This window comes from Ceratotherium simum, chromosome 12 (assembly GCF_057802395.1).
Source record: "Ceratotherium simum simum isolate JZ-2026a chromosome 12, ASM5780239v1, whole genome shotgun sequence".
Taxonomy (NCBI): domain Eukaryota; kingdom Metazoa; phylum Chordata; class Mammalia; order Perissodactyla; family Rhinocerotidae; genus Ceratotherium; species Ceratotherium simum.
In genome coordinates this window covers 61,714,246-61,739,070 of record NC_141911.1, presented here as the reverse complement: position 1 = coordinate 61,739,070, position 24,825 = coordinate 61,714,246, and the positions used below count along the sequence as shown (strand labels likewise).

General features: G+C 38.9%; 1 protein-coding gene across 2 annotated transcripts in view; it reads right to left on the bottom strand.

Annotated features, from left to right (window-relative positions):
- SEC24D (SEC24 homolog D, COPII component) overlaps positions 1-24,825 on the bottom strand; it is a 102,143-nt gene that overhangs the window by 5,701 nt on the left and 71,617 nt on the right. For both annotated transcript variants that reach the window (XM_087437686.1, XM_014784554.2), the window contains exons 12-21: positions 21,559-21,750; positions 20,661-20,754; positions 13,125-13,241; positions 12,186-12,356; positions 11,056-11,152; positions 10,779-10,924; positions 9,613-9,751; positions 8,686-8,804; positions 3,698-3,877; positions 1,160-1,351 (exon numbers count right to left, since the gene is read on the bottom strand). In XM_087437686.1, coding sequence (XP_087293812.1) covers positions 1,160-1,351; positions 3,698-3,877; positions 8,686-8,804; positions 9,613-9,751; positions 10,779-10,924; positions 11,056-11,152; positions 12,186-12,356; positions 13,125-13,241; positions 20,661-20,754; positions 21,559-21,750 — 1,447 coding nt within the window. The remainder of the gene's footprint in view (positions 1-1,159; positions 1,352-3,697; positions 3,878-8,685; positions 8,805-9,612; positions 9,752-10,778; positions 10,925-11,055; positions 11,153-12,185; positions 12,357-13,124; positions 13,242-20,660; positions 20,755-21,558; positions 21,751-24,825) is intronic.

Sequence of the window (24,825 nt, the reverse complement as noted above, 5' to 3'; positions counted from 1 at the left end):
CTTAAATTTTATATAAACATTCTTCAGACTCATAGCTCTTTGCCTACTGAATTTTAATTTTTTTATTTTTTAAAAATTGCATTTCTGATTCCTTAATTTCAACCACATGCAGACATCTTACTATTTCTAAAACTTCATCTTCATCCTAAAACTAGTCTCTTAAAGGGATATGGACTACTTTAATTCCTTTAAAAATATACTGTTGACATTCATAATGGATATGCAGCTCTCTAAACTGACCACCTATCTATGTAGCCTGGAATTTTAATCCTGCCCCTTCCTCCAAGAGGCTATGTATCTACCTTCATACCAGAAACTGCAGAATTAACTAGCCGTAAGCCATACTGCCGTAACATAAGTGAGGCCTCAGGGAATAAACTATCTGCTGAGTTCTACACGTGAATTCACAAGGAGTCCACCTTCAAGCACAGTAAGACAATAACCATCAGAGCAATGGTGCTCACGCAACAATGGTCTGCAAATAAGGTTTGCAATAAATGTTGACTCCCAAAAAATTGTAATTGCTGGGTTTTCCTACTGTACTTTAAAAGTAAAGTTACTTGTATTCATTCCACATGAACCCCACAATCTCTTTGGTAATGATTGCAACAGAGGGGTATATAACCTGTTTTTGTGGGATTATTATTTTGTAATTCAGTGATCTGACTTGGTCTACAGCTGCACATGGACGAAAGATCTCTGCATGCCTTTGACTCTGCAGCTCAGCACCAGTGATGAGCCCGGAGCATAGGAACTGAGTTCAGTTCCCACCTCTGCCACTTACGACCTGGAAGAAGCTGTCTGGGAGCCTCAAGTGATTCTTCTATAAAATGTAGATAACATTGTTTGCCTCGCTGATTTGTCATGAGAATTAAATGAAATGGTGTATTTAAAGTATCAAGAGCACAGTGACCGACACACGATAATTGATCTGGAAGGGCTGGCAATCTCTATTAAAGTTGCATATTTTGGTTGTTTGATAATACTTTATACAAATAACTTTATACCAGCTAATTGTTATTCATTAAAACATGAGATTCTCTCATTCTTATACAGAACTATATGCCTTATTGTTTTTTCTTCTTTGTAATACATGAGCAAAAAACATTTAAGAATTTGTGTTTGTATATTACCACAAAAACAACGAAAAAATACTTACCATATCTGTGTTGACATGTGCAAAAGACGGCACATTAAATATTCCTTGGATCAGTTCTGGTGGGCTACTTACTCCCAACCATAGGAACATGTTAAGACCATTAGCCAAGAGGAATATTCCTTCCTCTGAAAGACGGGACTCGGAGCAGCGAATAGCAGCGGGTAACGTCGTACTCTTGACGTCCAATGTGTGCTGTGTAGGCAAAGGCTCGAGAGTTAAAACTCCATCCGTCTGCCCTTCCTTCCGTCCTCTCTCTTCTTTTCCTTTCTCCTCCCACCCTCCCACCCTTCTTTCCTTCTAGTGTATGTTTAATGAGTACCTACTGTGTGCCAGGCATTGTTCTAGTCAATAATCCTTGCCTTGTACAGCGAATCATTTTTTGGAGGGAAGAAAAGACAACAAATAAGTAAAATATATAGAATTTTGGATGGTGTTAAGTGCTATGAAGAAAAGAAGCAGGAAAGTGGGATAGGGCGTGTCAGTGGTGGTGGTGGTGCAGTTTTAAATAGGGGAGCCCAGGAAGGCTTGCTGAGAAGGCAACTTTTGAGTAAAGACTTGAGGAGATGAGAGAAGGAGCAATGGGGATATCTGGAGAAGAGCATTCCAGAGGGAGGGAACAGCTGGTGCAAAGGTCCTGAGGCAAGAGCCTACCTGGGATGTTCAAGGATCAGCAAGGAGGCCAGTGTGACTGGAGTGGAGTGAGCAAGGGGACAGTAACGGAAGATGAGGTCAGACAGAAAGGAGGGAAGGGGAGTGCAGATAGCACTGGGCCAGGGTGGGAGGAACTTGAGCTTTTACTGAAATGGGAAATCCTGGAGTGTTCCGAGCAGAGAAGGGACATGAGCTTACAATTATTTTAACAGGATCACTCTAACTTCCGTGCCATAAACAGACTGGAGAGGCAAAGGTGTAAGCGAGGAGACTGGTGAGGAGGCTACAGCAATCGTTCACAGGAGAGGTGATTATGCTTGAGTCTGGGGGATGATAGATGAGGGCGTGAAAAGCAGCTGGACTCTGGATATTCTTGGAAGAGAGCTGACATGTTTGCTGATGGATGAGATGTGGTGGATGAGAGGAAGAAAGGAGTCAAGAGTGACTGCAAAACTTTCAGCCTAAAGAATTGGAAGGAGGGAGTAGCGATAAATGGGGATGGAGAAGTCTGCAGGAGAAGCAGAGCCTGGTTTAAGATGCCCATTACACCCCCACGGAGAGACGCTCAGTAGGCTACAGGCACAGGCACACCTAGAGGTCAGGGCAGAGGTCCGGCTGGAGATACAAACTTGGGAATCATCAGTGTATCAATGTCAGTGACAGCCCTGAGGACAGAAAAGACCTCCAAGGGACTGAGTGCAGAGGAAAAGAGAAGTTTCCCAGGGACTGAGCCCCGGGGTACTCCAACAGGGAAAACAGGATCAACTAGCAAAGGCAGCCGGAGAAGCCAGGGAAGCAGGAGAGGCCAAGTGAAGAAGGTGTTTTTAGAGGGAGAAATCAACTGTGTGATATGCTGTCGACAGGTCAGGAAAGACTGAAAACTGAAAACTGCCCGTTGGATTTAGCAACAAGTTGCTCAGCGGTGACCTCGGCAAAGGAATTCTAGTGGAGTAGTGACATTCTTGCCCCTTAGAGTTCTAGTTTCTCTGGCGTATAGATTGTTGATAACCTAATTTTATTGGAAAATCAATCATTTGCAATAATTTACAAGTACCATTCATACTGATTGAAAGAATTAATAGCTTTTTTATTTCTGACCTAATTTAACTCTTTCTAACACTGATTGCACTATTCCTGAGAGCCTGAGGATGAGTTTGAATATAGGAATTAGAAATAAGCTATTCACTTTCCCTGCTCTTATACCTCAATTATAACTTGGTAGGTCTCAGAGGAAAAGAGCCTAATCACACAGCACAGGGGAATGCAAGACATTAAGGATTGGCTTCAAATAAGTAGAATACACACCAAGTAAATTCTCTGAGGGCTGGGGCGGTAAGTATCTGGTACAATGCAGGCATCCTCGAATATACACTGCTGGTAAACCCCTGACTGCATTTCGCCAAGGCTAATCGTAGCCATTCGGATTAAATGTGGTGACTCTTAGACATTTGTACATTGTATAAAAACAGAGAAACACACGTGTGCATGTAAAATCCCATCTGCACGCGAATCGGCTCCTTTAATGCTATGAGGTAGATTTCTTCAACAACTGAAGCTTGGCTTGCCCCAACTTGTTTACTGACTTGTCAATCTGCCTACTCAATTTAAGATTACCAGTTTGGGAATGAGGAAAGAAAAGCAATCATCTGAACAATTCAGTGAAGTTTTCCTCAAATCCCGCCCCCCACCGCACTCGGCGCATGTTGACACATACACAACGTGCTCCACGAGCCCCTGCCTTCAGTCCCACACCACATATTATGAGGGCGCTTGGGACATTATATTTCTTCTTAAGAACAAAATGTTTCAGATATAACATATGGAAAAGGACAAAATATGATTCCCTTCTAGACTCCGCTAGGAAATGCACCACTGCAGCGTGCTTACTAGCGGCAGAAGTTGTGGGTAGAAGAAAATCTGCGAGTCGGCCACACCCATGGTCATGACCAGCTGTCTCTGGTACGCCCGCTCATCTGTTGAGATCTCTGGTCTGCTGAGCAGCACACAGTTTTTTAACAAACAATTCACGTACACTGGCAATACTTTCATGGAATCTGGTAGAATAAGCTGAAAAAGAAAGACATCTGTTTCAGCTGCTTGGGCTGTACTGAGAAAGACCTGCTGAGCTTTATCTGTCAGAGAGAAACATCATTTGCTTTTGAGGTTATTGTGAGAATTAAATGGTAACCCATGTAAAGCACAGAAACTGGCACACAGTAGGTATTCAGAGAATGGCAGTTGGTTTTATTTATGTAGGAGCTTGACATAGTGATTATCAGCACAACCCACTGCCTAGGAGGCAGTCCCAGCTCCGCCTCTTCCTACGTATGTGACCCTGGGCAAATTACTTACTCTCTCTTTTCTTTGCTTTTCTCATCTAAAAATGGAATAATAGCACATCTACTTCATGATCATGGGGTTGTTATGAGGAATAAATTATTATTAATTTGTGAAGCACTTATAATAGTGCCTAGCACATAGTATGATATACACGTTTATTAAACAAAATGAAATACGCGATTTCCTAATCTGTATCACCAATGTCTACCTCTTGAGTTCAAGAACAGCATTTACAACTGCCCAAGAGATATCTCTTCCTTTATTCTCTTCATGCATCTTGAACACACACAGTTAGTCATAAACTCATCAAACACTTACTGAATGCCACTGTCACAGGTTCTGTGCAAAGTGTCAAGGATACATAGTCACGTGCCACATAATGATGCTTCAGTCAGGGACGAACTGCATATAGAACAGTGGTCCCATAAGCTTTGTACCATACAGCCTAGGTGTGTAGTAGGCTATCCCATCTAGGTTTGTGTAAGCACACTCTGTGATGTTCGCACAATGATGAAATCACCTAACAACGCATTGCTCAGAATGTATCCCAGTTGTTAAGCGATGAATGACTGTACAGAGGAATGAGGCACAGTCCACGTCACAAGGTGCCTGAAGTCTATTAGGGGTGATAGACATATAAAGAGATAAAACATAATAGGGAGATTGCAACACTACAGATACAAATGAAAACAGGAAATGCTTCATGAGGTTAGGTGTGTCACTGCTGTATGATAAGGCAAAATCAAACCCCTATAATTCCACAAACATGTTCTTCCTCTTATGTTTCCTATTTTAGATACTAGAACCACCAGATGAAACTGAATTTCATTTTTTCTTTACTCTCAATTAGTAAATGAATTTTTTCAATTCTACCTTAATAATCCACCCGTACCCTCCTCTCCATCCTCACTTTGGCTCATGTGACCTCTTCTAACTGCTTCAAAGTACATACTCTGTAATGTGATGCTACAAATAGTAACACAATGCAGCAATTCTAGAAACACAACTTGATGAGTAAAAAAATGACAAATAATTAAAAATTACAACTAATCTGCCTGTGTTGTTTAACCTTTTTCCAATTCAATTTTATAAAAATAGCTGAAAATCAAGATTGACTGATCTGAGTGTCACTTCCTTCCATTTAACAGTAGGTCAATGGAAAAGGAAATATCCAAAAGATAAAGAATACTTAGGAGACAATGATAATTTGTAAATAGAAATATCTGGTCTATAAATTCATGATTTCTTTTTAGCTTTCTATCTTGATGAAAAAGAATATATAGTCATGTGACAGGGGTACGTTCTGAGAAATGCATTGTTAGGCAATTTCATTGTTGTGTGAACATCATAGAGTGTACTTACACAAACCTAGATCGTACAGCCTACTACACACCTAGGCTATAGGGTACTAATCTTATGGGACCATCATCGTATATGTGGTCCATTGACTGAAACGTCGTTATGGGGTACATGACTGTACACTTATCAGAATCCACACTGAAAAGAAAATTTCCCTTGGGGCTCTGTTAAGATTTATTCCTCACCTTAAATCCCTTTACATCATAGGTCTCTTCTCATGATCTACTAAGTAAGTAACTCGTAGGAGAGAACTTTTTGACTGGTTCAGGCAAACATATTTCAGAACAATTGTACTTTGCAGTTTGTTTCCCTTCTCAACTTCTAATCTCCTTTCAAAGAACTGAAGACAGTTAAATACGTGTTTCCTCGTATGAGTAGAACACTCTCTTCTTATAATTTTTTCTCTAGCGTAAAGTATTTTTATTTGACAACATTTGGTACTGGATTACTTTTTCAACCAAGGAAACTTAACGATCCAAAGATACAGGAGCCAGATCATGGTCATAGTACACAGCCATGTGGCATCAATACTAGTTCTGAGCTAGTTCCAGTTAGACATCTCAATATTATGGATTAGGAATGTTTTTAGATTCCCCTATAGAATCATGTATGTACAGTTTTTAAATACTATCTTGCCATTTCACTGGTTGCTTCTCATTAATCAGGTCACACTAACACAGTTTAGAAATCTGTTGTCCTAAATGCACAAAGGGATGAACTTGGCTTATGATGACACTATCAAGACTAAAAAGTCTGATTAGAGGAGAGTGGATTATATGGGGTAGAGGGAAGAAAACAGTAGGTAAGTAAGGAGGAAAATTGATGATGAAGAAGAAAAATGGGGTTAGAGTGAAAGAAAACAAGGAGACAGTCTTAGTCAACATCTTTGAGGTGGGGAAGGAAATGTAGCAACAGATGGCCACTATAAACTCTTTCCCCCACCTTCCTATCCTTTCCATAAACAACAGAATTATTGTTGGCGAGAAAAGGTGTGATTAAGGAGGGAGTGGAAATTCCTATGAGCCCAGTTTGATTGTATTTGGAGCATTTCTCTCTCCTTTGGGTTTTGAATTGACAGAAGTGATAATGAATTAAAAAAACAAACCCTATTATTTTGCAGGTAAGTCATTTGACTTGCATTTTTGAAATCACTATACTCCCAAATGATGCAATATATTTAAATTCAGAACAGTGAGCTATTAGATTTAATAAAAAGAAACTACTTTGCTCATGTAAGCTTAAAAAATTGTTTAATGTTGTTTGTAGTTATATGTCTTACCCCAGTATATGACCCCAGAGTGGTGTCTCCTTAAATTTTACACCTCTCTTGCCTCAGCCTAGTCCCTGGCATACAGTAAAAGCAGTTCTCCTGAGGTCCAGTATCATATAACCCAAGTTTACAACTCCTTAATGGTCTTGTTTGGATCAAGGAAACTTTGGGCTCTATAGCAAAATAGTGGAATTCCTTTAGGAATTTCTCCACAAATACTGTTTCTCTCAGGTAAACTATGGGAGGGCACCAAGTTTGAAGTTACATTCTCTGAAGAGAACTCCAAGTCCAGCCATTCTATTCACGCTGGATAATCATAAGTTATCTAAGTTATATCATATCTTAAAGCATATCATTAGTTGAAAGGTATACTTGAAATGTAATGTGCTAATGGAGAAAGAAAAATCTCACCATGAAAACAGGAATAATCTCTATCAACTTTTTCAGACAAAGTTTTGCATGATAATGTTTTTACTCCAGAAATAATTAAATGGTATAAACACATGATCTCGTAGTAGAGATAAAGCTTTTAACTTTTAAACCAGAAGGAACCGACAGATTTTATTTCTTTCCTTAAATAGGGAACAGATTTGTTTTTAACTTAAGATATTTGAATCCAATTGTTTCAACATTAGCAAACTTCCTGGGAAGCTGCTAACTGTACTGTTCCCTGTCAACTAACCTTTCTGAAGTGTGAGATACTCCAGAGACAGAAGAATGTTTCCAGGGCTCTAAAACAAATACTAAAACTGGGGTGTAAAGTGCTCACGACTGGACTATATCCAGGTGCACCTGGTGGGCTTTGTCTAAATTAAACAAGCACACTGTGACACACTACTGACACTGGAGTTGACCAAAGCGGCAAATCTTCTGAATAATGGAGGACTGAGGCTCATATGTAGATTTAAGAGCTGCTTATGTGATTATCAACACAGATGAAAGAATGGATGGCTAACTTAACCACTCTGGACAGCACAGACAGGAATTTTTGTGAAAAGTCCAAGCTAATAACTGTTTGTTTTATTTTCCGTCTTTACCCAGATTATGAATTTGGCCCCCAAATTTATCTGTATTATCTTTGCTGCCAGAGGCTCACTTTGGGGTGGGGTTTCAGATGCCTTCTCAGCACGCACTTTCGACAGTGAATGAATGAGAAACTTTTCCCATCTGTTCCCACCTCTTCTCTTATAATCCAAATTCTATGCTCAGAAATTCAATACACAGCTATGAGAAATGGCAGCAAGCTTTGACCACAGAGGGAAGAGTGTGAACAAGAGAACAGATGCAAAAATAAATGTGGACATAAGGTTCTACTTTTTCTTTCACAGGAGAGAGTCTAAATGAGGTTTATTTAAAGGAAAGTCTCAAACTTCAAATTCATAGATGATGGCCAGAGCCAATTCTTTCAAAACTCTTCATACCTATTAATAACTTTTAAATATAAGGAATTCCAATTTTATAAATTATACTTAGGTTTATAAAATATAAAGAAGTCATTACTGCCATCAGTTCATGTCAACTTCGATTGTTAATATGTCTAAAAAGTATTCAAGCACACACATTTCACAACCAAATATCCATCTTCATATGCAAAAGAGAATCTCATTTATATGATGACATTTTCTTACATATAATATTCTTTTGTGTATATACAATGTAGTAAATGTCAATCCAATATGCACACACATTTTTTTGGTTCATGCATCTTGTAAAGCCACTAAGTTTTTTAATGTTGTCTGTAAAAATACCACAGTCCCCAAAACTGGCATTCTCAATCTTCTTGGTTGTCTGTTTTACTACGTGGCATCTAAGTGCCTGAAATATCATAAGCCTTCAACTGTTAAATGCTGAAGGAAGGAGTGGTCGTTAGTAACACTGCAGCATCTCAGTACAATCGGTAGCTTACCTGGCTTGCTGCAGACGGACTTGCACAATTCTTTCGGTAACATGCCAACATATGGGCAGTCTGATTAACTAGAATTTCCCGGATGACCTTCAAGGGCTGGTGCAGAACTGCTTTAAAAGCTATTTGCACAAAACAATGAAAAGGACATCAAAGTTTTAAGCTTAGAAATTGATCCCTTCAAATAATAAGAATAATAGAAAACAAATTGCTATTATCTTTAGAACACCCAGCCAGGAATAACAGGGTTTAAAATGTTATTATCATTTGCTAATGATCTCTGCTTGACTAACTGTGGTGATCTGGCCAATGGAGAACAACGGCCTACCTATAACAAAAGGTAGTAATTGGTCCAGATTTTTCCTCAGAATATTAGAAACAGAATTCTACACACAGAGAAAAGAAAGACTAGTTTGCCATTTTCTGATGTCCTGAATTCCGACAGGCTGGACTGTTGCTGCTTCTACACCTTAGTGTTAGAAGGAGAAGTACAGAGACCTTAAGTGTAGCAACTTGATGGAGGAAAAGGAACCAAAGAAAATTCCACCTTGGGCCCCTCTCATTTCATAATTATCATCGTATAGATAACATTAGGGACAGTCTCTTTCCATTATCCCCGTGGGCCAGAGGGCACACTCACATATCACATTAAGATCTAAGTATCACCTTCCTAAATGTCAACTCAGACCCCTCAGGAAGGAAACTTTAAATAAAACTGTGTAGCTGGGCCTGAACTGAGTTATCCCATTATTAATCTAGAGTTAGAGATGCTGACTATTCTCCTTGACCCTTTGCTTTTATAAGTTCTGAATTTACCCACCAATAGGCTGTATCCCCACAGTACTTGTCAGCTACTAACTCAGTTAACCAACAACTCTTGACTGAATTACTAGGCAAGGTGTACTGCACCACAGGATTAGCAAATGTTACCTGACTTGGCGAAGAAGTTGATAAGGGCGTCTGTCTCACAGCTCTTGTAGAGATCAGCCAGCTGGGAGCTGCAGTTCAAGCTGAGATTGTGAATCCGAAGTCTTCTCTGACCCCCGACGGTCGTGTAAAGCACGGCACACTGCAGAAGCAACATCGAGGACACGTGTTTTTCTGGTCAACACATCCCCCAAGCGAGTCTGATCTTATTTGCATTTACAGAACACTGCGTACAGGTGAAAGACCTCTAAATTTTTCCACAGAATTTCTTCTATTATTGCTAAAGGTTGAACAACAACAAATAAGGGAGGAACAGGACCAATTCATACACTGGGTTGCTATGTAGCCTTCTACTGGTTTAAACTTAAATTTTAATATGTAAATATCTGTTTGCATTTCCACAACTAGTCTGCATTTCCCATATCTCAGATTTTATTACCAGGGATTCAGGTCCAGAAATAACACCCTCACGTTCTCATGGCCCTTCTCAAGGCTCACTTCCCTTAAACACACAATGAGCTGTGATGATGCACTTAGCACCTCAGCACTTTTATGCTGATGATATACATTTCAAGAATGCAAACAAGTAACCATTTCCCCAAATATCTGTGACTTTCAAATAAACATTAGTTAGAGTTCTTCCTCAACTTAACGCCAACCTCTCTCCATTCTTTAAGTGTGGCTCATGTCTGAAAACTATGACCACTAGATATAATGTTCTTGTTTTAATTCAAAGTCTCCACGGCTTCTAGTTAATTTTGTTTACTAAAAAGCCAAATCCTACTTATACTTGCTTATAACAGGATAATATGTGCTCACCATGGTGTCTGACATATGGCAGGAGAGCAACAAATGAGTGAATGGGTGCTAAGTTTGAAAGAACAGAACACTGCTGGCAGTCAGCCAGCTGACGCCTATGATACTGGCCATAAGTCTGCTGGGCTCTCATGCAATGACGTATAATTGTTACTTCATAGAAATAGCATATATGAATCAGAGCATGGAGAATACACAACTGAGTGCTCTAACCGAATGACTTTTGCTTTTGGAGAAATAGAGTGGAATTTCTTCATGGAGAGACTAACACAGTTGATGGTATTTTAGTTTCTCCATGGATCACTGTCAGTAACCAACTAAAAAGCAAAAGATGGGAACACATTTTAAATCACCTGGATTAAGGCTCCACTGTCTTCACCAAGTTTGTCATCATGCTTGAACTCCACAGTCACTGCCTTGTCACAATCAATGGCTGCCATTTCTACATCAGTGGTGTTGTTCATAAAAATTCCACCAAAGAAATCAGTGGCTCTGAAACCTAAGGATGGGGAAAAAGAGAAATTTTGGTTCTCATTATTTTACTCTTATTTTCTTTGGTGGCCTGTTGTTATTTTGAAGAGGGAACAATTATACAACAAAGACTTGAAAAATAGTATAAATGAAAATTACCTGTGCTGGTACGAACCCTCATAATAGCATCAAACCCTATTTTCTTTTCAATATCATTTCTGAGGTCAGTCAAAAATTGGTGGCTATCCAAATGCATCTAAAAAATAAAGTATGATCAATGTCCACCAGATGGCAGTAAAATACTTTAACAATTCTCACTTATTTTTTAAAATCTTGATTGAGACCTACTTTATCCAGAAATCTTAGAAAGGGTTCTTAAAGCTTGTTCATTTTTATTTCATTTCCAATCTTAGGTCTTATCAAATCCCTTAACTAGTTTACAATATAAATGTGTCTAGGCGATTAAAAATAATTTCATTGATAAATAAAAACAGATGATGATTAACATTTATTGTTTATGTTGGGGGAACACTCATGCCCACTCCATGTTTCCACGCGGAGGTACATGAATTAGAGGCACCCTCCTGCCCCCTTCTCCTCAGGTGAGGGCAGGTGACTTATCTGATTAGTAGTTTGGGAAAAGGAACCGGGTGGGCATAGCTCAGCCTCTTAGCTGCATCCTCTTTCTGGGGAGGCAGCCTGCCTGCAGGAGGCACATGTTTCCTGCCCCTCAGTACAGTAAGTTTTCAAGGTACAGCTGTCCACAGGAGAAGCTGTAACTGTGCCCACCTTCGGCCTGGGTGTGTGAGTTTGTCATGCTGAAGGTGACGCATTAGCGAGCCCACTTGCCTGCCAACCCAGGGCCATTACGGTGCTGACATTTTGATCATCTCCTGACTCTGTCTCTCATTTCAGGCTTACAAGAGAGGGGTATAATGAACTGATCTCCCAAATTGTAACAATTTAAAACAAATATATAGTCACTTTTTAAAACAATATCTTAAATATATTTAATATAAAATATAAAAATCTTACGTAAAATATGTTTTTCCCCATCATAGAAGCTTATATTGATATTCACCTCTGAGGCTGAATGAGCTCAATCTGCTGCCAAACACTTAGGGAGCAGGAGAGCAATTGCTTAACCATATATCCACTGTTTTCCATCCGCTCTAGAATTAACATTTGTCAGTTGCCCACAAGGGGGCACAACTTTCTCAATCTGTGATCTAAGCACCTCAAGTAAAACGGCAGTGGAAAACCGAGGCGAACAAATTGCCAGCATTTACCTGGAAATTGTTGTATTTGTAAACGGTTCCTCCAGTGAGCTGAGGCACGAGACCCAGAGAGGCCACGTCCACATACTGACTGGGAAAGAGGAAGAGTGTCACGCAGCAGCCGTGAGCCACACAGTCCCTGGCCAGTGAGTCATAGACATTTGTCTGGGGCTGGAAAAGTATCTAAAGAAAAAGATGCACACAAGGAAAAAGAAAACCACAAAATGTTTTTGGTTAAAATTTTAAATTTCTATTGAATTCTTACTAAATTCCTTAAAATGAAAAAACAATTTTTTTCCCATTAAGTGAACTGGGCTGAAGAAATGAATTGTGATCTTATCAGTGCAACAGCCACTTACTGACACCCCGCCTGTGCCAGGGTCAGCCATGTGAAATATATATATGCGCAATTTTCTGTGATCCTCCCACAACTCGAATGAAGCTGATATTGCTGTCCTCCCGTTATGGCCCCAGAGGAGGCAACCTGGTTGCTGTCACGTGGCCAGTATTGGATGTCTCCCCCATGGCTACACTGTCAGAGGGTTTGAGCAAAGCATATTTTGAGCCTCAGGCCCCTCTACTTCATGCCTCAGGAGTGCTGTCAGATGCTGCAGTCTACATTTTCCCTCGCCCTTTTATCTTTTTTCTGCATTTCTCCCCACTTCCTCCATTTCTATAATAGTCTTATCACCCAGTCTCTTACACAGACTATACATGAAAAAAGTTTGAGACCTTATTTTAATTTAGGTATATTTCAGGCATCAGTTGTTCTACGAATATAAAATTTCTTAAATTATTTGCAATTCGAAATATTTGTATCATCTATGATGTCCTGGATTTACACATTACATTTAGCTTCTCCCCGTTTCTTACACAAAGGACTCCTTCCCTTTCTTTACTCTTTTAAAAACTGACCCATGGACACTTCAAAGGGCAACTGTTTACAAATACCTTCTCTTTGTCCGTATTAATCAGTTTTTTGTCATCTCTGTTTTTGAGCTTCCCTGGTGCTTCCGCAGTCGGCAAGGAGGAATGGAAGATGAACAGCTTCCCAGCACAGTCTGCTGCCTAAAAAAAAAAAAAAATTTTTTCCACGGAAAACTTCTAGGATGGGCAAGTTTTATTTTAATGGAATCAGAAAATAAATTAAAATATAAGTACTTTCTACAAGCCAAGCACTGTTTATATCTCATTTAATCCTTACAATAACCTCTGTGTCCTTGGGCAGGTACCATTCTCTCCATTTTATAGATGGGAAAACTGAGGCTTAGAGAGGATAAGTGATTCACTTAAAGTCACACAAGTTATAAATGAAAGAGCCAATATTTAAATGTAGGTCTATATACCACGATGCCTTAAAAAGCTATTAAAATGATGTGTTACAGTGAAAATACTTTCTTGTTTAGCCTACAAGATAGTCTTTCTGGGCCAGGTGAAGCCCACGATGCGTCAGTAAGTGACAGAATTCCCAGGTCATGATGCAATGGAAGCTCTTCGAAAAACTTTAGTAAACATAGATTAAACCTAAAGTGGTATTTCAAGGAAGAATGCACAAGAATGTGGTGGTGGTGTGGCAACAGTCAACACGAGGAACCAGCTATTAGGCAACATGAGAAAAGGGAAAATGTAAAATCAAGATTATATCTGTAGTCCCTGGGAAGAACTAAAAAGATGGTTTAGGCTCCATGAGAGTTAATGCAGTATTAAGAATATTTAAAATCTTATTTAAGGAGCTAAGAAGTAACCTACCAAACAAAATTTACTGAAATTAAATGATTCAATAGACTGTCCCCTCCAATCTTGCCTTTCTCCAAACCCCCCTGGCACACCGCTGTCAGAGCGCTCTCTGAAATAAAGGCTACTGGTCTGACCACAGATGGGGCTTTTTTCCTTAAGAATCCTGAAGACTCTCTTTTACAGGATCAAGTCCACACTCCTTTATCCAGGCGGGAGCAGGAAGGGTAGGAAACAGTGAGGTGAGCTGCTACCAACATTTGCTGTGGGCAGCTCAGTGCCAGGCCCTTCACATATTTCTTATTTTATACTCAGAACCTTGTGAAGAAGGTGCTATCGTCTGCATTTCAAAGACAGGAAAACTGAGGCTCATCCAATTTGCCCCGTTCACACAGCCAGTAAATAACAGCTTCAGGTCCTTTGGAGTTTAGCCTGAATCTATTTTTCCAGTCTCATTTCCAACACTTCCTCACCCCTGCCATCCCTTGCATTGGAAGTTTCGGCCACACAAGCTTCTTTCCTGGAATACACCACATGCTTTACACACCTCCGTGTCTTTGCACATTCTGTTCCCTCAGCCTGAATCCATGTCTCCCTTTTCTTGGCCTAGAGCTGTTGTTTGCGAAGGCTGGGTCTACTGGCACACGCTGGTGTGCCTGGGTCAGCTGGAAAACATGTTGTAAGTTATTTGCTACTAATAATAGGGTACTTGGGTTTGCAAATAACTTCCCTAAGAAATAAATGGAGAGAATTCAAGGTTTGCCCTGTGCTAGTGTGTCTCACTGAGTGACATTCTGATACATTTCGTGGAGTGGGTCACAGAGGTGGGGTCATAGCTGACACCTTGGGAAGGGTGTGCAACCCACGCCCAGTCTCGTCTTTGCTGTGGGCAGTAGTGAGCAGTGACTTCATTGTTGCACGAGTCTTCAACTGAAAATTACTGATAGATCAGCATTAATAAGAAAGAAGGCAGGACGAGTGAAGAAGCACAGGCAGTGACCCTCCGCGAGTATACGCACTGAGTAGGAGAAAGATTCAATCAACACTTGGGCCAAGAAAGACACATTAGTTCCAACGACCAAATCCAAGTAAAATTTACAGTAATATTGACAACGTTAAAATTTTTGAAATTCTATGACTAATTTTTTTCATTTCTATAACTTTTATTATTGCAAAATAGTTTTTATTTGTTTCAAATCAGGTAGCAGAAAAGGTATAAAACGTTTTTTAAACGTCTATTTCTCGGGGGAGGCCCCCTGGTGTAGCGGTTGGGTGCGCGCTCTGCTGCTGGCGGCCCGGGTTCGGATTCTGGGCGCGCACCGACACACCGCTTCTCCAGCCACGCTGAGGCCGCGTCCCATAAAAAGTGGAGGAGGATGGGTGTGGATGTCAGCCCAGGGCCAGTCTTCCTCAGCGAAAAAAGAGGATTGGCAGATGTTAGCTCAGGGCTGATCTCCTCACAATAAATAAATAAATAAATAAAATAAATAAATAAATAAATTAATTAATTAAAAAAAAAAAAAAAAAAAAGTCTGTCTTCTCCTCAACTTTTCTTGCCTGACCTACCCAGTTCCCCTAAGGAATCCACTGTCAAAAATTCCTCTCTCAGGGCCTGCTCAGTGGCGTAGCGGTTAAGTGTGTACACTCTGCTGCAGTGGCCCGGGGTTCACCGGTTTGGATCCTGGGCATGGACCTACTCACCGCTTGTTAGGCCATGCTGTGGTGGCGTCCCATATAAAGTGGAGGAAGATGGGCATGGATGTTAGCCCAGGGCCAATGTTCCTCAGCAAAAAGAGGAGGACTGGCATCAAATGTTAGCTCAGGGCCGATCTTCCTCACATAAAAAAAAAAACATTCCTCTCTCCATCTAGGTATTCTCTAGTCATAGAAGTATTGTCGTTTTATGCCACAGTGGTTAAGAGCATGCGTCCTAGTTCCTATCTGCATGGGTCAGAATCCCAGCCATTGTATTAGCTGAGTGACTTTGGGCCAATTATTTAACTTCTTAGCCTCAGTTACCTGATATATGACATAGGAAAAGCAGTAAGTACACAAACTGTTGTTGAGAGAATTCAATGACCCAGTACATGGTGTTAATCATAACTAAACATACATTACTTCCTTGTTAACATTACCTCTAAAGTAAAACTCTGAAGGAAAAAATGAGGGCCCACCAAAAAAATAAAGTTCAATATTGAAAAAAAAATAAAGTAGCCATATTTCATTCTTTTTTCCTTATATAATGGCTATTAATTTTAGATTTCTAATTCATTAACCACATACTTATAAAATCTTTTATAAGTAGCAATAAAAGAAAAAGCTCCTATGGCATTATATGCTTTACATCCCTACAAAATTTATGTTATTACCAAAATCTGATCGTGCCCACATGAGTGTATCATATAGAACTAGATGAAGGACATATGTCATTCTTAGTGCGATGGAAAACGGGTTGAGAAAGGCTGGCCTGGAGAACCCATTGTTCAAAATTCAGCTCCAATGTCCTTTTCTCTGAGAGACGTGTTATCACTCTCGACAGAGCTGGGTGCCTCTACCTCTATGTCCCCACTCTACTTTGTAGCTAAGACTATTCTAGAATTTATGACACTGTATCACAACTTTATGTATTCTACTGTCTTCTGTAGATCACAGGCTCCTTGATTTTCCCACACTGTGTTTCTCTAAGCTCCATCGGGTCCAGGGCCTTTCACTCCATGGATACTCCACAAACTGTTGAGGAAGGAATGTTGTGATGCATCATCTTGAAATCAAATTTAGGTATATGTTAAGATAATTTAAAGAGAAATTCCCTCCAACTAGTGATATATTTGAAGCATAACGACTAAAGGCCATTTCCCTCCAACTTTTTGCCAAATTCTATTTATCTACCTTTATGGTGGAAGTAATAGCTAACAGAAAACTGTTCTTTGGCCAAGTTAAAAGACAAAGCCAGAAATTCACATGTAGTTGAGTTATGAATGTCAGATTTTGAAAGAGATGCAGATTTTGAAAAACTATGTGGGAAAAGAGACACCAAGAGTACAAGATGCTGTGGACCCGGAAGCATGCACAACAGAAAAGGCCATATCAAAGCCTTTTGTTGGATGGTTCAAGGACTTTTGAGAAAGTATGCACAAGAACTTTCCCAACCATCCCTCTTTATCTTGGTGACAAATTAGCACATGTTTTGTGTTAGTTTTTGTCTGCTCTTCTTTCTTCAAGAAGTTTATTACAACTTATTATATATAGATTTTACTTGGCATCTATCTGATAGAAAGCTATAATTCAAATGGGGGAGTTCAGTTCTAAAACGTGTTCACTTGGACACACAATGAGAAATTCTGCACTTTGACATTCTTTCCGTTTCTAGTCCCTGCCCACAGAGGATGAGACTCTCATCTCTGGCCTTTTCTGCAGAATACCCTGAGCTAGTTGGCTGACCAGGCGCAGTCCTGGGCTTTCCAAAGTCACTCTTGCTCTCCTCCCCACCTCCCTTCTTGGGAATACAAGCAATAAATGTCATGTCTTGTATTACAGAGATACAGCTCTTCTACCACACTGTAAACAGCTTAGAAGCAGGGACAGTAGTCCTTATATTGCCTCACAAAACACAGGCATTTAATAAATCTTTGTTGATTGAAAGAACAGGTGAATGAATGATGTGGTCTCTTCAATATTCAGACACTACTCTGAAAATTCTCAAAAATGTTAGCTCTTAGCCTAATAATGACTTCGGGCAAGAATTTTAGTAACCTTGTACATAAGTCACACAAATTTAAGTCTGACTGATTTTTAGCCACATAGGACCTGAAAAGATAATGAGACAATATGACTGTCAGAGGTAGCTGAACAATCCTACACTCACCAGACATTTACACACACACACACACACACACACACACACACACACTTTTATCCTATTTGGAAAAATTTTTTCTTCATCCAAACCCGGCAGAGTTGCTATGAGGCAGAAAGCATGAACTGCAGACAAGCTCTAATTACACCGCAGCAGTTTCTGCTCTTATACAATGAATTATAATCACCCAGAAACTTCCTGGCAGATATAGGAGAAACTCTTTCATTAATTTGTTATTTACATCTACAATCTATTTATAAAAAACGTTCTGAGGAATCATGATTAAAGGCATACATACAATGGAACCCCTAAGGCAAAAGTTAAGAACTGGAAATCAGTAAAAAGGTCAGGGGAAGGAAATAATTACATTAGAAAATCTACCCTAAGTATTATTTGTATCTTTCTTGGTAGTTAAAGCTAAAAGAAACGTCATGAGTTAGAATTCTTGTAATAACTGACTCTAGGAAACCAGCTAGTGAATCTTTCTACATGTAAGAAATTGAATAATGCAATCATGTCCCCATTAATGCTCTATACAAGAAACTTTCTTCATAGTGTTATTTCTCAACATAATTATTAATTAAAAGCTTAGGGCAAGATGTTAAATCATAGGTAAGTGAAAGCATTCTTAGCGCAAAAGTCACATACAAAGTTGTATAGGTCAGGTATGCAATTTTCTGGTGAGTGGACTTAATGTAAGCATATTCTCAGAGACTGCAGAATGGATAACAATTCTTATGCTGGTGGTTCCCAAATATGGAGAATCAGTAGAACAAATTGGAGAGCTGATGAATCAGAATCTCTAGGAGTGGGGCCAGAAATCTGCATTCTTAAAAAGTACCCACCCTTGAACACCTGACTCCAAGACCCGTTTGCTGGGGAGCTACTGCCTTATCCTCTGCGGCAGTGGGGCGTGTGCAGCCTCTGCATGAAGACTCGTGCTGGGAGAACAAGGTCTGCTCTGCCAGCAGATGCATGACAGTAACTGCCACTGGCATTATGTCCAACAGAGTCATTTTAAAGGTAGTTCTTTACCTTTTTAAAAAGGCAGTTCTTTACCTTTTATAAGGATAGGTCATTCTACTTTGCAAGAATACTACTACTTATTAACTTTGATGTTTGTGAAGTTATTCCGAGTTGTTATACTTAGATATTAGTTTCTTCTTCTTTTTAAACTTCAGTGTAAAAGTATATATTACTCTAAAAATAAAATTACAAATATAACAAAAAATAACATGCAACAGATATCAAAGTACATTGGATGAAATGAACTAGGCTGTGGTGCATGACTGACAGCTGAGAACACTGACGGCTGTTGTAGTGCTTGAGCAACCTCAAAGAACATCATGGCTATTGAGAACAGAGCAGATTTCAGTAATGTATCATAAACAATATCACATTTCAGACACATGGAACACATGTACACAAATTTGCTTTATATATTTTTTCTTTCAAAGCTGGTAAGCAGCCTCTAGACCTGTGGACTGCCAACATGGAACCCGTCTTCATAAGACAGTCTTGTTCCCTTTTAGAAATGGAATCTGGGGTTGAGCTGGGATTCCACACTCAGGTCCACTGGAAGCCATGCCCGTACTCTTCTTTCCACTTCACTATCTTAACTGATGCTATATTGGCTTACGAATATCTGCTCATCTTTCCTCTCAGGCATGAGCACATGAATACAATTTTATTCCCAGTACTAACTTCTTGGAGTAGAAAGACTTGTAGGGTCATGTATGATTCACCGTATACCGGGAAATTTACATCTGGATTTCTAGACACCTTACTGGAAGAGAGAACAACAATAATAACAAAACTCTTTTGAGTTTAAATAGAAGATATTTGTTTTTAGCAATGTGGAATAAAATAGGCATTCCCAAGTCTTTCTGTAGCCCAACCAGTCATCACCATTGGCTTCCATGGATGGACCTTAACATCTCCAAATCACTTTATGATATAACATTTATTATTAATTTTATGTTAAATTAACATGTATTCTGAGGCTTTTGGGGGGAAATCCACAAGTCTTTGATCCAAAGAGTGAATACTATGATGATCAAAAAACCCAGACAAGAATCACTGTACTAGACCCAAACTACGATGTTTAGACACAAAATTTATGTGGAAGTGTTTTATAAACTCAGTTCTGTAGTATTGTTGCAGCTGTTTGCTATTATTGCTATTGTTATTGTTATTACTATGAGCCATTTTATTTTAAAAGTTAATTTAAATTTCACTTAATAATAAAATTTAAAAATCAATTTTAGGAACTAGCTGTCCGTGCCAAAGTGGTTTGACTCTTGTGCTAAGGGAATGATGATTAAGAGTAAGTGCTCTTCAATTGTTTTGCCTTCTTCAGATGACTGTCTTTGTTACTATGAAAATGACCAGAGTCCTTTGGGCTCAGCTTCCTGGGTAGAGACATGGCAGACCTCGTGTCTGCTCTGGGCAGTCAGCAAGGCTCTGCATAGCATGCTCATCTGCTGCTGACGGTCACAGGCCTTGTCCTTGCATGTTTCAAAACCCCAAGGAAGGAGAGGGTGGTATGGGGATTTTTCTTTTCATATCTGGTAGTTCAGATATTGTTAAAATAATTTTAAAACAGATCATATAAAGTTCATAGAAAAGCCAAAGGGAGGAGCTCAACTGGAAATCCTGACAAAATCAGTTGCTCAAATACTAACAGCACTGGAATAGAAACGCTAGGAGCAACCCGTGGTTTGGGCCATTTCCTCCTGAGATGTGCGGGGAAGTTTGGAACGGCCTCTAGCAACCTACATGTTTTCATGACAGCTGAACTTTCTTTCATGGATGAAACATCCTGTGTGTGTGCGCGCGCGCGTGCGTGTCTGTTTTTAAAATTTATTTACTAGCAATTAAAAGAGGCTTCTTCTCACCTTTAGTGCTTCCATGCCTGCCTGGATGACAGGAGCAAAGACAGTCTCATTTTCATTAGAGTCTGCAAACATCTCCGGAATCTGGTCCAATAAACTATAAGAAATGAATGAGCAAAAGGTTTTAAATGTTTAGCTTACTTGTAATAAACTTCAAGAGATAAATCACTAACATTTCAAGCCTAAACACATATGGTATTTATTTAATGCTGAACACCTATGGGTGAATTTCACATGTCATCCCTCAGGGAATGATCTCCTGGCACAGTTTAGCACCAAAATTTACAATTTGGTCAGAACATTTAAAAAATCACACTCTTTGTAGATATTTTTTCTGTTCACTACATTTTTGATCTCTTAGATTAGATAAATTCTTGAAACAGTGGCTATATATCTTTAGTTGTTATCATCATCACTGAATACACTCATCCACTTGCAAAAAATATCTCCCTTGCACTACCTTTCCAGTGAAGAAAAGGGGTTGATAGGGTTGAGCATGAGCATTAAAAAAATTCCTCCTTTTAGATACTGGTCTACATAAAGACAGAACAAACATAAGTGATAGAGTTTTATAATCCATGTGTTAAAACCCCCTCGCTGGGGCTGGCCCAGTGGCATAGTGCTTAAGTTCACACGCTCCACTTTGGCGGCCCAGGGTTCACAGGTTCGGATCCTGTGCGTAGACCTACATACAGCTCATCAAGCCATGCTGTGGTGGCATCCCATATACAAAATAGAGGACGATGGGCATAGTTGTTAGCTCAGGGACAATCTTCTTCACCAAAAAAAAAACAAAACAAACCCCTTGCTAATGACAAAACAAAATAATGCATGATCGAATTGAAACAATTAAAAACAGATGCCTGATTTGTATCTAAATTATAAAACACTTGATATTTACTTGTGAATCACAGATTGGGATTCTTGATAGTTGACAAGGAAACCATCCAGCAAAGGAACAAAGACCTCTGAAACATCAGTCACCACCATCATCTGAGGCTGGGCCAAATTACTCTTCACATTAAAGAAATGGAGAACTTTGTTATATGTGATAAAACCAACCCGAATTGCAGAAGTCTCTTCTTGCTCTTCCCTATGAGGAAAAAAAAGTTTGTGAGGTTCTTTCATAGATCTACGAGAGAGGTTTTTATCAGAAATTTGCTCAGTATACCTTCTATAAAATATATGGAAGACACGTTTGAAGTTTCGGTCATTGTTGTTGACCAGATGTAAATAGTACTGAGCCATGGTGGTAGGGGATGGGGGATACTACAAAAGTAACTGAGCTGATGAAGAAAAAAATTCTCCAAATTCTAGGTAAAACAATCAAATAGATATTATGAAAACATTTGCTCATATTTCTTTAATATATTTCTTCTAAATCCATAGCAATTACAAGGTGCTTTCTTTTTTTTTCCATAAACAAGCTAGGCTTATTATATTCTTTATAAACAAAGCTCTCTCAGAAGTCACCAGAAGGTCAGAACAAATGGAATGCCTAAAGCAAGAGAAAGGCACACTCAGATTACAAACAGAACAGCTATTTTTATCAAGAAAGGACTTGCTCCTCCTGTGTGATTCTCTTCTTACACATTCTATAGAATGTCAATAGAAAAGGGGCTAGATTTTGAGAGCTATACACCATATAAACATACAGTGTAAATATATAAAATAAATCACATACATGAATTGATGATGTAATTCTTATTAGGTAACCATTTGCGATGGTTGCAGCAAGATAAGAAAAGCAGTAAAAGCTCAAAAACCATAAGGAAAAGTACATTTTTTTTTGAGGATTTCTAAGACAAGGCCTTAATCGTCCTGAAAGAGTATAAAAGCATAAATGTTCTCATTCAAGTCTATATAGGGTATATTCAGAATTGAGTGGTCTAGACTCTAGTTATGTGTATATCAAAGTTTTTTCCCCACCCTCCCTCCCTCTTTCTTTCTCCTAAAATAACACACCTAGACAGTACTGGTGCTCTTACTAATTTTCAGTGGTGAATGTAACAGTTTCAATGGTTACATGAAAGCCACAAAAGATATATGCCATTTTCTTTGACCCTTAGATATGGGTAAAATTTACTTTGCTTAGGGGACAACTTTTTTGAAAAAGAACCTAGTTTTCTCAGTTTCTAAATTTTGCTCAAGGCATAAAGAGTTACTTGAGTACAAGAGAAAGGAAACTGGAAGTATCGAGATGAAAGTATCTGAAGTTCAAATTGCTGATCCCACTGCAGACTTCGCAATTTCACTGAAGTTTTGGCAGAGGACAGGCTGACAAACTATTGGCCTTAAACTCTGTTTTATTTCTTCTCTACGTCCTTTGCTCACTGAGGGTATTTGTTCTTCATTGTGGCCTTGATAAATGGGTGGGCAGTTTAAATAGATCCTCACGATCTCTTCTTAAGCACTTGGTAAATGTTTATATTCTGGACTTGTGCACAATTTTCAGAAATGAGAATCCTTATCCTTTGCAACTACACATACACAGACTTATACACCCCCCCATATCCTAAACTGTATGACTTCATGGAAATAACCACTAGAAATACTGTATCAATTTTTTTCCTTTCCCCTCCCTATTTTTTAGAATTTTACTCTTCAAGACCAAGCACAATTCCTTCTTCCTCTGTGAAACCTCCCCTGATGCTACCAACCAGAAGTTATTTCCTCTTCTAAATTCCTACAAATCATTCTCATTGTGCTCTCAGTATATAGTCCCTTTCAATTAACATTTCATGAGTCCTTAACTATAAATCAATAAAGGGCAGGGCCCAAAACGTACGCTTTCTTCTCCCCATAGGCTCTAGTGCAAGGTGGAGAATTAGAGATTTTGCTGAGGATGATTATCATGATGGTGAAACACTGTATTTAAGACAGTGAGTTAGAGCCCAAATTGATAAACTGATTGTATGCATCTCCTCCCAACTCCAGTTTAGTGATGTTGCCTTGATGGTTTAAAATGAGCCTGGCTGGAAGTATTCACACCATAGGAATGAGCAAACACTACAAATGAAGGCTTTATTTATTTGAAAGCCAGGTTACCAACATACCACTGGTTAAGCTCTCATTTCCCAGTAAACCTTTTATTACATAAAGTGAAAAATGTCCAGCAAATCATTAAGGGCATTTACTCTCATTTAATAGTTAATTTGGAGTCAACTAAGGCAACAGACACAAAAGAAAAATTACAGAAAAGAATCTGGATTGCTATTTCCCATTGGATTTGGACATTTTCAAGTGATGGGAAAGGAGTATCCTGGGAATCATAGGGTTCACTTAAAACCTAAATTAACATTTTTTAAAAATATCTAATCAGAACATCTCACATCATTGCAAAATATTAGTACATATCTCCATGGGAACATATTTTTTTAAACATGTTTTCTGAGAAACAAAGAACTACCTTAAAATTTTCTTTTTCAACAGTATAACTGCCTTGTTAAATCATATCCAGAAGAAAACTAATTCTCAGCCTCTCCTTCATATTAATTCTATACAAATTTTGTAAAGTTACATAAGGAATATCATCCAGAACAACACTTTTTTTGTTCTGCTTTTCAGTGACCCCTTCCCTCCACTTGCCCCTATTATCTTAATGGAATGACTCTGACAGCAACACTGAAGATGTTAGCTGTGTTAGTAGCTAGATGAACCAGAATATTCCCAAATCAAACATTTTGAACATGTTAGCTACAGCAGCATTAAAAACAACCAGAGAAAACCCAAGAGCTTGATCTGAAAAACAGGTGAAACACTTCAAATCTTCTCTTTCTTGTTCCAGAGAAGTCAGACAGAAAAGTCTGTCAACCTGGCAATATCAAAGACACAAATTCAAAGCTCAATGGTAAAGGCTGGGGCCCTCTCCTTTCAAAAGATTAGCTGAAAGACGAACATGCCTTAAAAGATAATCAGGACTTATACTGTGCGTTAAAAAGGCTATTTGGCATATTACCTGCTTTAGCTCAAAGAAGTAAATCAAATTGATGGCAAATCTTACCATAAAAAATATAAAGTTATACACATACACAGTCTAAAATAAATTTTGAGGCGGGAAAAAAACAGATTTGTTTTAAAATATAAAAGGAGAAAAGGTATTTTGGCTTGAATAAAAACTCTTAAGAGAGATTTGAAAAGTAGCAGAGAATAAACTGCAGTATCCTGT